Source organism: Petromyzon marinus, chromosome 10, assembly GCF_048934315.1.
Source record: "Petromyzon marinus isolate PM22_M1 ecotype Great Lakes invasive population chromosome 10, UKy_Petmar_22M1.pri1.0, whole genome shotgun sequence".
Lineage (NCBI taxonomy): Eukaryota > Metazoa > Chordata > Hyperoartia > Petromyzontiformes > Petromyzontidae > Petromyzon > Petromyzon marinus.
In genome coordinates this window covers 16,576,179-16,589,458 of record NC_133676.1, presented here as the reverse complement: position 1 = coordinate 16,589,458, position 13,280 = coordinate 16,576,179, and the positions used below count along the sequence as shown (strand labels likewise).

General features: G+C 41.5%; 1 protein-coding gene across 3 annotated transcripts in view; it reads left to right on the top strand.

The window, feature by feature from the left end:
* The window catches only part of LOC116940824 (receptor tyrosine-protein kinase erbB-4-like), a 285,921-nt gene that overhangs the window by 223,772 nt on the left and 48,869 nt on the right, over nucleotides 1-13,280 (top strand). For all 3 annotated transcript variants that reach the window (XM_032951051.2, XM_032951049.2, XM_032951050.2), the window contains one exon: nucleotides 625-810. In XM_032951051.2, the coding sequence (XP_032806942.1) occupies nucleotides 625-810 (186 nt within the window). The remainder of the gene's footprint in view (nucleotides 1-624; nucleotides 811-13,280) is intronic.

Genomic DNA, 13,280 nt, shown 5'->3' with positions numbered 1-13,280 from the left:
GAATATAAAACAAATGAGAATGTTGTACAATTTTGCATGCAACACGTGAACGCAAAAAAAACCCACCACCCGTATATTGCAACTCGTATTGGCTCTGTTCAACACAATGCCATGTTTTCGTGTGTGCCTGTGCTGTAGCTCTTAAACATGCATGTTTACAGTCGGGCGAGTGGCGTACGAGTCAGCACGTGCATTGAGTTTGCCGAATGGCCTCATGGGCACTGCGTTTGGACACTTAGCGAGTTTTTACTGCCAGTGTTTCGGCTTCCTTGGCTGCCCAAAACATTGTCAAAACCCGTGCCTTCCAATTGGAAGGGAAAAGTGAAGATTCCAATAATTTAATTTGGAAAAGCCAACCACTGTAGGTGACTCATTACCTCTGGAAGGTCACGAGATCTTGCAGCCCGCTGCTAAAACTAGTCTGCATAAGCAAGCATATGTTCCGTGCATCTATTCCACGGAAGCAAACTCTCTGAAATTAAAGTGATCTCGGCCTTGTTTTGCTTCGGTCTCCTTTACAAAGTAAATCTCTGTTGGTTTTCCTCCGGCTAAATGAAGACCATTGAGAACCGTTGTATATCGTGTGTCTCAAAATGGGGGCACCGTGTGTTGACCATCGGGCAGGAGGCGTTCATCATGGCCACAGTCTGCAGCCCTCACCTGGTGCGGCTGCTGGGCATCTGTCTGACGTCGAACGTGCAGCTCGTGACCCAGCTCATGCCGCTCGGCTGTCTGCTGGAGTACACGCGCGAGCACAAGGAGCACATTGGCTCACAGCTGCTTCTCAACTGGGCTGTGCAGATTGCCAAGGTGAGGCTGCGCTGGGTGGCAGCGCTGGGTGGCAGCGCCCTGCAAACACTAAAAGTATGTCACCCAGACCTCTTTTCCACTGTACAACTGAGCCGTGCCGGGGCCGTGCATCACGGCCACTGCTAAATTATACGAAAAGATTTCAACACGTTACAATGATTGATTGATGCATGAGAGGGTTAAGGGACTCATTAAGTCTGTTAGCAAGATTTCACCAAATCCTTAAGGAAAGTTACGTCTGTCTCTGCGATGAAACGGCTCGAGTTTCCATGATAATTACGAAACTCTGCAACCAAGCACTACAAAACTTACCACAGCTCAGTAATACCTATGCCCAAATCTGTAGTTTTGGGTAAGATTGGTCATGGCAAACTTGAAACAAAAAGCATTGCATTTGTGAACTGGTACCCAATACCATCAATAGAGGGTGCTTGTCTGGAATATTGGCAGTTCGCCAGCATTAATTTAAACAAGATTGACTCTACTGATGAGACACTGTCAAAACTTGGTCAAGAATTTGGTTGTCTTGAAACAATGATGGTGAAATTATACATTCCCAGAAGGCCGTGCGGCTGATGGGTTGTGCAACTCTCGGTATGGCGAGATGGATGTGGAAAGGGGGATGATGTATTTTGTTCCACATATACTCGACAACAACGATTACGTTGTAATGAGTGATTGTTGAATCATTCAGGAATTCAGGAAAGATATTGCCATGATTTTTGGAATCATGGCAATATTTTTAGGCACGGCTATTGAAGGGAGCACTGCGTGTGTGTAAACCCATGCCACCCTCTTCCTGGAAAGATTATTGACCTGAACATGTGTGGCAGAGAGACAAATATGTGAAGGAGACGCTCTGTCTGATTATTTTATTTTGTTAATGTGTGGACAACATTCCCCTTCTAGGGCATCCATGTTAGGAGCATAACCCAACTTTCATTGCAATGCTTTGTGAGTTGAATATTGTTATCAGATAACTAGCAATGTCTTTAAATTAGAAATCTAATTCAGCATGTTTTTTTAAGCATGATTTCACCAAAAATAATTAACATCTCAATGGGAAAACAGCCCACCCAGCGTGATTTACACCGAGGTGGAAACAAAATGCACACGTCCTGTAACGATTGACTAATGCAGATAAGTCAAACAGTTGCTTTTTAAGGTCGGACAGGGCATGGAGCAGAATGGCGCCACGTAAATCATACAAATGCTCCGCAAATATTTCAATGCCAACAGCACAATGAGCGGCGATGCATAATGCATCAGCAGAAGTCAGGCGATGAAGCCCGACGCGTATGTTAGCGCCGGATTTATGCAGACATCATAATTATTTTGACCACCGTGCTGGTGTTACTCTTTATGAATATTGACTTTGGGCTTAATTTTATGCAAAGGGCGAGGGGGGGGGGCAGAATTACTGTGCGCCTGGCAGGTGTTAGCATGAGAGGGGAAGTGGAACCGATCACGTTTTGCATTCCCTGTTGCTTGCACCGCTCAACGATGTTCGCTGACCCTGACCCGCTGGTAATCAGCCAGCCTTGCCGCCCCCCGTACTCCCATATGCCACGGTCAGATGCCGCACAGCTGCATGCGACAAGAAAATGTTGAGGGTAAATTTCAAATACGTGTGAAGATTATCATGATCTAATAAAAAAAACGACACGTACTGCCTTAGTGCATGGTGTACGTTCATCACATTATATAGCCTTTCCCAGTATTCAAGTCTGTCAATGATGAGAAAAAGCCATCAATACAGAATAATAGTGCAGGCCAGGAAACCATATGGTTTCAAACAACACGCAACATTGTGTAAAAATCACACATCCTCTGTGTCAAAACTATCAGCAATTCCTGCAGAGGATTGTTGTTATCTTGTCACCCTCAACATAACTCTGAGCAATTGCAACCCTGACAGGAAGCGGGCTTTTCCAGTGTTGTATATATACAGTAGGGCAAGCGGCAGTGCAGTGGGTTAGGACACAGCGCCTTTGAACCAGGTTACCATAGTTTGAGTCCTAACCACAGCTAACATTAATTTCAAGCGATATTTGAACCTGTCCTATATCAAAATCGGATCCCCACATGAACCAACAAGCTAACCTCCAAGTTACTGGATTACAGACACGCCCTCAGTGACCACTAAATTATCCGCACCTCTTATTAGGACGGTTGGCCACGTACGGTGTGAAAGAAGTTCTACATAGAATAACACAATAATATTCTCGCGACGTTTCGGCCACAACACAAGCGGCCTTCATCAGGTGAAGGGACGAGACTGTCTGGAGGACAGCGCTGGAGTGAAAAAGCCACGCTGAGATCACGACCTTTAAGCTGTGTGAGAAGAAACAAAGCGCCTTGACAAAGGAATTAGCATATAATTTAGCATTGAAATAGCTAAGTTAAAGCATACACATCCGCAGAGGCACCCCTTGACAAAGGAATTAGCATAGAATTTAGCATTGAAATAGCTGAGTGATTAGCTTGTAACTGGTCACAGAAATAGCTATGTTAAAGTCAGAGCATACACATTACAGAGGCACCTAGTACAAATCAAACATGAGAATTTAGCATTGAAATAACTAGGCGAATTTAGCATTGAAATAACTGAGTGATTAGCTTGTGACTGGTCACAGAAATGCCTATGTTGAAGTCAAGGCCTACACATCTGAGCTATTCACAGTAACTGGGTATACACTACAATATATAATGAATACTATATAGTGAACCAATAAAAAACTAAAATATAAATTACCTCAATGTTATCAATAAACTTTATATATTCTCCAATCAGCTAAGCTACCAACAATAAGTAGTTATATATCACAATGCTATATGGCGAAAAAATGGGTGGATTCTCACCCTCAACTTTAGCAACACGGATAGCTACGGGCCCCGTTCAGACAGACGAGTTCATCCATGGTCGGAACAGAGGAGGGGGAGACAGACAGCTGCGAGGCGCTGTTATACTCCATGTAGTAAACCATACCATTAACCGTGGTGTGAGAGGTAATAAGAGTCAATGCCAGCGAAAGAGCTGCGGTCTGAAGGTCATCGTAAAATACAATTAATTAAGAATGGAAATGGTTTAAAACATCTTTCCAATGGTTACTAAGCCAGAATCCATCTCTTTGTGGTTGAAATTGTCTCTGTGCTTGTATATGTGAATGGCCTTATGAACGAATCTCTCATGGTAGCCGGTTGGTTTGCAAAGAACCTCCGTCTTGGAGAAGTCAATGTCATGTGAGCCCACTGAATTATAACAGTGATCTGCCACGGCAGAGGAGTTCGTTCTACCGTGTTTCAAGTCTGCTTTATGTTCGCGGATGCGGTCCGAGATATGTCGTTTGGTTTCTCCAATGTAGCTACTACCACAGAGGTAGTTTAGTTTGTAAACGCCCAGGTTCTGTATGTCTGGAACAGCATCTTTTACAGATGGAACTAGATCACGGATTTTATGTACTGTGTTGAATCGGACCTGGATCTTGTGTTTATTCAGGATTTTGGAGATCTTTTTAGTGACCCCTGCAATGTAGGGTAAGGTGATGGTTTTGAGTGGCTCCACAAGAGAATCCTTTTTCATGACTGGAGTGATGGCTTTGCGGATTGTGTAGTCGGAGTAACCATTAGCCCTGAGAGCCTGGTGTAGGTGCTTGAGTTCACTGGTAATGTGTTCCTGGTCGGAAATGCATTGGGCTCTATGGTATAGAGTCTTGATGAGGGAGTTCTTCTGGGATGGATGGTGGTGGGAATCCGGTTTCAAGTAAGCATCTGTATGGGTAGCTTTCCTGTAGACAGAGTGGCTCATTGAACCATCATGTCTCCTTTTAATTAAGACATATAGAGTTTATTGATAACATTGAGGTAATTTATATTTTAGTTTTTTATTGGTTCACTATATAGTATTCATTATATATCGTAGTGTATACCCAGTTACTATGAATAGCTCAGATGTGTAGGCCTTGACTTCAACATAGCCATTTCTGTGACCAGTCACAAGCTAATCACTCAGTTATTTTAATGCTAAATTCGCCTAGTTATTTCAATGCTAAATTCTCCTGTTTGATTTGTACTAGGTGCCTCTGTAATGTGTATGCTCTGACTTTAACATAGCTATTTCTGTGACCAGTTACAAGCTAATCACTCAGCTATTTCAATGCTAAATTCTATGCTAATTCCTGTGTCAAGGGGTGCCTCTGCGGATGTGTATGCTTTAACTTAGCTATTTCAATGCTAAATTCTATGCTAATTCCTTTGTCAAGGGGTACCTCTGCGGATGTGTATGCTTTAACTTTAACATAGCCATTTCTGTGACCAGTCACAAGCTAATCACTCAGCCATTTCAATGCTAAATTTTATGCTTATTCCTTTGTCAAGGCGCTTTGTTTCTTCTCACACAGCTTTAAGGTCGCGATCTGAGCGTGGCTTTTTCACTCCAGCGCTGTCCTCCAGACAGTCTCGTCCCTTTACCTGATGAAGGCCGCTTGTGTTGTGGCCGAAACGTCGTGAGAATATTATTGTGTCATTTTATTTTATCAATTTATTATTTTATTCTCATTCTACGTGACTTTACCGAAAGAACCAAAGAAGATGAATCCTTGCAGTTACGAAAGCTTTAAATCGAAAAAATTCTACATACATACATATCCAAAAACGTAGGTTTTCGAGATCATACACTAATGCACTAACCATCCTCCCCAAAAGCTTTCGCTCCCAAAGCGTGCATGTGCGTGCGCATGCAAACACATTTCTACATTTTTAAATAATAAATAGTTGAGTTGAGTGCCCACATCCAACCCTGTTACCAGGGCGTTTGATCTTCCCCAAATAGTCCCAACGTTTGCAACATGGAGGTGAGATGAGGAGTGAGGCCTCCTTCAGGCTTCGCTCCCTGCAGTGACTACGCTCCCCCCCCCCCCCCCCCCCCAAATACTGATCAATGCAATCCCACAGCTCATTGTGCAACGCCAATAGTGGAAACCTCTCGGCATGTTTGCAACTCGGCTCTAGTTCCGCCTAAAACCTCACCCACATTGAGCAATTTTGCAAGTGTGGAAGGGATGGATAGCAGTGGTAAGTCGTCCACCAATCGTGGAATCGTGCCTCATGGTGAAATGGGGATGATTTGTTTTCACAAATGGCTGTCATTTCATAGAAACATGATGGAATGGCAGCCAAATATACAGGACTTCATAAACTGGGCCCCAAATTATATTTTTGTCAACATATGCATCGGTTAACTACTACTGAATCTGCAGCTAATATGTGTCATGCATGCAATTTGGAATTATGGCACTGACGGTAAATGTCCTTTACTATTCCTTTCCTTGTGTTAATTGCCAAATTGATGTACAAAAGGGACAACTGTAAGATGCCATATGGTACACATCATTAATTTTTAATTTACACTAATGCCAATAATACTTTTTCCACATACATAATTATGAGCTGCTAATATATTGGCTACTTTGCATTCGTAGTTTAAACCTTTTGTTTTGCATACATTGGCAAGAAAATTTGATTAATTGTGTTCACTTTGTATTTTATTAAAATTTAGATTTTGTTGCTTGGGGCTGTAAAATAATCATTTGATATTATGATACTTTTATCAAAAATGAAATCCACCAGGCATTAAAATATGCATTTTAACGTAATGTTCTTCTGAAAACTGAGGATGCTGTAAGAGCCAGGACATTGGACTTGCAATCCAGGAGTCACCAGTTATATCTCCTGGAGTGGGCAGTTGAAACAATGGGGCAAGTTTCTTAACCCCCCCCCCCCCAACTCTGTCCACCCAGAAGTATAAATATGTGCATCACAGTTAGACGATCGATAGGTCACGTTTAGTGGGGTAAAATGTGGGTTCTCCCAGCTGTTCCAGGATGTTTTAGCCCGTGTGGAAGAGTAGGCCCTTGTGCCAGCAGTGGCATGAGCAAGACATATCGGGTCTGCACCTTTTACTCTTTCGAAAATCACATGGGCCAGCGTGAACCGTGTAGGCGGAGCCGTTTGCTCTCATTGTGTTGTCTGGTGCCCCTTACAGGTCTCAATGCCGACCCTGAATCAATCGCTTTGAACTCTTGTCACTCGAGGGATTGTCCAAGGATTGCACGTTAAGCAACTATAATGATCTCATCTAATCTGTTGAGGGCATTGTTCCGTAGACGCACAAAAATTGTCCCCTAATTAAGGTATTGGCACTTTATTTGGCGAGATCAACTCTGGGAGACCTCGATATTGACAGCGGAAGAGAAAAGATGTTTTATCTGTTCCCATGGTAGCTGCTTCATGGAGATTACAGTGAAGGCCATAAGCTGGACAGTGGAATACATTCCATACCAATTTGGTGCTCTTATCTATGTATACCATACACTGAGAGATAATCTCATTGTATTGAATACAATTCGGATTGTCTGCATAAAAAGGATGTCCCTTGTTACACCGAGATGGAATTTGATACCCGCTGTTACAACAGACTGTATCGCTGCTTTCTTATTAGAACATCACAACCACAAATTGATAACTGGGCAGTCAGAGAAGTGAATGCCTTATAGAGATATATTGAGCTGATAGATACAGAATGAAATTCGTGGGGGGGGGGGGGGGGATTATTCTCAAAGCAATCTATGTAGTATTCGACCGAGTGCTTGAACTCAAACATTTATTCATTGGGGATTCTGTCAGTGGTTGTCCTCTAGAAGGGATGATCCCCATCATGAGAATTACATTTCCACCACTGGGTCGAGTGTGTCAATAGGAATGAGCACTGTCCAATGTTTGACCGTGGAAATAATGTTATTGTATTTATACAATGCAGACATAGAGAACACATTTCTATTTGCATACTTCAATTTATAAGAAAACACATGGAAGTACAAAATTGTACTTAAGGTTAAGTGGGGCATTTAAATAAATGATCTTCTTATTTAATGCATTTAGTTTTTTCCCTGAACTAAGGAAGCAAAACTTGAGCTGGAAATATAGAAAAGTTAACTTATAGTTATTGATCACTTCTTTAATGAAATTGGAAAGGTTCTTAATTGCTGATCGATGTTATATGCAGGGACTAAAAATGGTTGTATTGGTCTAAAAACAATCACAACAGGGTTACGTGTGGAATGAAAGTGAATAAGATGCATTGTGAAATATAATGTGAACTATTTTGAAATGTTAATGCCATTTCTATAAAACAGCAGCAAACAAACTAATAATTTTAATGAGTATACATATCATCATTTAAATCAGGTCTTCATCCGAATGCTCACTTAATTAATGCAGTTAACAAATGTGAGAGAGAGACCAATTAGAGACCTCCTTGGCAAGGGAAACACAACGGGTGCCCAAAGTTTCGTGCACGATTCGGATCGGACCAAAATCTGAGGAGATTCAAATACAATCCAATTCCAAATGTATACGATCCATTTAACTAACGGTGACGTCGGTGTCATGCCTCATGATGGGAGCGGTTTCCGGTTTTGCTCGGGGTAAAGTTCTTGCAAAACCCATTCCACAACACACATTCCATGCAGTTTGTGAGTCTCAGGGGTAATGTTTGGGTCACCAATCCGCTCACCAAAGAGCAGCCATTCAAAAGTTATTTGTGAGATGCAGGGACTCCAAGCAGAGCCATCATCATACAATATGTTTTTTTTATGAGGTCAAAAAGGCAAAAGTGCAGCCATTACATTTTTTTTGCTCACTGCGGTTACAAGGGCCTCCACTAAAGGGACCTCTGGAGAGACCCTCCATAGGGTATTTAGGTTACTCTTCCACGATAAACGGATGTCTTGGAAGAGATGGGCATACCCACACTTTACCCCACCACACACGTAACCTGCTGACCGACTAACTGTGGTTTACCCAATTATACTGCTTCGTGGACGGAGGCGGCGGCCGGGGGGAGATCACATGCAGTGTCTGGGAGGTTGAACGGAGGTCCTCTGGGTTGCAAGTCGGGAGTGCTAACCGGTGCACTGCGATAGCGTCATAAAGGTTTTTATTCGCAACAAAAAAATCATGAGTTGAGCTCATATAGATACCGAAAATGTCTGTTAATGGTAAACACGTGACAATATATGTTTTAGAGGTGAAATTCATAGCTTGTGAGATTGTTACATATAAAACACTATTTTACATATTGAATGTTTAAAAGTAATGTTGTTGCAAAGTACGTAATGTAATACTTCAACTATCCAGGCGGCCTCTTTTGCCATCTTTTAAAGTAATTTACAAGCATTAAACTGTTAATGTATATTTTTTTCTCTAAACGGTTATCAGCACAAACCCAAGTGATGTTTTCATGTGATGTTTAATGAGGCTGATAACACTAAAAATTTATGGATTATGAGGCAAATACTATATTGCTTCACTTCAAATTGATTTTAGCATAACTGCTTGAAAATAAAAGTTGCATATCTGTTTATTACTCTGACAGAATTTTTGCAATCTCAGCATTTTGGTTGGCGACACAAACAAAATGTGTACACAAAACACATATATGTCCACAGGGGTGTATTTGTAAAAAAAATATCATTAGTAAAATATAAATATCCGTCATGCAAATGCATTGTTCTCGCTGACATTTTATTATAATTCGCAATGCAGAAAAAACATGTGTCTGTAACATTCTTGTTAGCGTTTTGTTCACAAAGCTACAGCACATTACTTTTAGGCTGATGTAATCCATGCTCTTTGTTAAGGAAACTATTACAATCCTACAAGTTAAATTGATGGATAAGAAATAAAAAAGTTATAATCCCTGAAACAATAACAAGCAGCTTTAATGCCTGTGGCAAAAATATTAGGATTGGCCAAAAGTGCAAAATATTTGATGCCATATAACGCGAAGTACATGGGCGCACGCCTGTGATCCAGCACTGTGGGTCACACAAAGTTCGTGAAACTCCCTTCCCATGGACGTGGAGGTGTCACACTCTGACTCGCCAGGAGAAGGCACTGCAGCGAGTGGGGTGATAGCCACTTGTTTCCACCTGTACAGGGATTAGAGTGTTGCCCCCCTCACGCAACGTGGGTTTTAACCGGGTACTCCCGTTTCATTCCCCACTTGTATAAACGCCCATCATTAATTGGCTGAAAACATATTTAAATCAGCAGCCCAATGGTGAACCCTCCTGAAAGAGCCAGATGACTCAGCGCGGCTCTCTTGGATAAATTATGACATTACTATTTTATAGAATTTGGTGCAAAAGCCGTCTTGTGAATAAGACATCAGTTCGGCTTTTCTCTGCATACAATTGTCTGCCACTCACGAAACACCATTTAAAAGGAACTGGCCAAACGTCCTGTTGCAGGACCCTCTTGAGACTCGCTGAGGCTTTCCTGAATAAATAAATGACATTGATATACTTTTGAACGGCCATTTGTAAGAGTCTGCAACGATCAACTCGCTATATTGAAAACCTGGTTTAATCAAACGTGGCTGCCATGATTCATGCTCAGCATGTCAAAGTTGTCAGCTCAGTGCTCTGACATGGACATTACTCCACTGGGCCATCTCAATATTAATTTTAATATTTTTCTTTGGCACGTATAACATAAAACCAAAATATGGAAAAGAGAAAAACATTCTTAGCAATTGTTACAGTCAGAAAATGTATATAAACTCTGTGTGGTTAATGCTTAGGCAGTGGTCACTGGTGACTATGTAATATTGAATTTCGATTTAAAGCTTTCGTGACTGCAGGGATTCATATTCTTGGTTCTTTCGGTAAAGTCACCACGTGGAAGGGAAACAATAAATTATTTTTAAAATGTTTTATATTTTTATTATTTTATTGTTTCCCTTCTAAGTGACTTTACCGAAGGAACCAAGAATATGTAATCTTGCTTAATGGAAATTGCATTATATGATTTACATGACTCGCTAAGATACAATAATGGCCAATTAACGAGACTAACTGTTGTATTACATCTTCCATTACAAGTTTGTCTCCAATTTGTTTGAAAAAAAAAGTGTTTCCCTGGCCTCTCGTGTTGGACAGCAAGGCAGATTGATGTAGATATGTGGCTCTATTTGGACGATGAGTAAATCCCGAAAACTGTATAGAAAATAAACTTTCGTCTTTATTTTATGCTTTTAGCAACACTACCATTACTTGACATCTCAAGGCGGGAGACGTGCACTCGTTGTGGAGAGTTCCGTGCTCAGCCACAACCTACACAAAAACCTACAAAGCATAAAGTACCCAAAAATATACACTCAGTTTTGAAGGAAGTGCACTTGCAGTGGCAGCGTTGTCCCAGTCTTAACGGAAGAGCAATGTCATGAGAAAGGCACGATGTTTTATGGACAATGTGCACAATCATTGATCCCGCACCGTGAGAACATACAGTTCCATACGACCTTTCACAAGTGAAAGAAAATCTGGATAACATAAAAGTGTAAATGGAAACGATAGAAGCACCGCAGGAATATGAATGCACGTGGTGCTCGCAAATTCACATTCGCACACACTTGAAGTGACAATATTTACCGACTGAGAGATTTAAATGAGCGTTAAATGGTACAGATGTTGCGACATTTAGTTTCACAATTCATATACAAACGCTTGTCTGTAATCCAACACAAACTCAGTTTTTCTGGGGTAAACAGGGGTGACGGGTACCCCGGTTCCAAGTATCCGGGGTCCCAACCGGGGATTCACTCCTTTATCTGGGAGGCGTGACCCTGGATAAAACCCAAATCATTGAAAAAATGTGCGGAACAACTCTGTTTTTCTGTGGTCCCGACACCTGATATTTGGGTTCGAGTTGGGGTTGGTTGACAAAAACTTCACCGCATGGGGAGTGGCCAGCAGGGTCTGTTCACCCACCTTACCCCAGATAGTCTTCAATAATATAATTGGAAATATTTGCCGAACAACCCCATTTATCCGTAGTCCCAGCCCAGGATAATTGGAAGTATTTGCCAAATAACTCAGTTTAGCTGTGGTCTGGACCATGGATATTTGGAAGGCCACATCCCCTGGATATGATTAATAGACAACCGGAGTTTGATGACCCCGGATAAATAGTTTTACAGATAATTAGGTCACGGATAAACGGAGCTTGATTATCCGATTTAGTCTCCCATGAACTCATGAGCCACCACAAATGATACGGTGATAGCTGGTACTCTGGAATTTAATGGTAATGCGTTTTTTCCATAAAACTAGGGCAATATTTATTTTTAAGATGTTTCAGATGTAAAAAAAATACATTTATTCATACAGGGCTTTTTAAGCCTTTGCAGGACGGGTGATGCTGTATTGATGTCACTGGAATAAAACGACGCGGTACAGCGGTGAGAGTGAATAAATCGAGTCTGATTCTGCATAAAATAGTTCCAACTTGTGTTATGTGGCTGTCTGTAGCGACCATTTCAGTCACCCTTAAAAGGACCACGTGGTATTATTTTGTTGTTGTTTACGTTGAACCCAAGACACACACGTGCCACTTTGTATATTTATATATGTGCTGTGTGGCTCTGCGATGTGTATTTTGGGTTGTAACGATTGTCCGACATTCCTCTCCACATGCTTGGGAGGATGAATCCGGTTTTTGGAGCTCAACGTCGTACATTGTGCCAAACGACGTGTCCCTGTACATCCTGGAAAGACATCGGAGAGTCGCAGACACACGTGGCTTGTGGCTGCAATACGTTCACGAATAGTTGTTATGGACAAAGTGAAAGACAATTCGGTTTCGAGAATGCTAATGAAGACATATAAGTTTACGATTTCAGTTTGAATTCATATTTAAACGTGTTACGTACATTTTCAAAAAATATGAGATTGGATTGAATACAATTATTCGCATGAATTTGTTCATATGCAGCATCAAAAATATGAAAGCATTGACAATAAATGTTGCATCAATTCAACACTACACAGGCAATAGCCACAGCACTCAACACCACTGTGCGGCATTTCACTGGTAATATTCTCAGTTTTTCTGCATTGAACGCATGAGAAACAAACAAAAAAAACATGCGATATGCCTAATTTATTAACGGCACGTATACATATTTTAAAATGACGAATTAATGACACGTTCCAGATAAAAATGTATCAAAATTATAATGGAATTGCTAATAATTATGCCTCCAGTGGCAGAAGGGGGGAAATTAATATGTTTGCAAGAACAAAGTGGGACCTTGGCAAAGGGAGAGGATGGATGGACGAATGCATAAGAAGTCTTCTTAACCCCCTCCTCTAATTGGCACTTCTGGGCCCTTCCGGAGAATTAAATGTATTCGTACATCAAGCTTGAAGGGATACGGCGATCTAATTGTACGCACGGTTCAAAACAAACTGCAAGTATTAAACCTCAGGCTTGAATACATGGCAGGTTCCCGCAGGAAATGCGTGCAGCACACAGTGTGGTGCAGGGGGGAGGAGGAGGAGGAGGGAGTACTTTACAATCTTGGCGTGACCATGAGTCACGCCGACTATAACTCAGTCAAGCCCTCT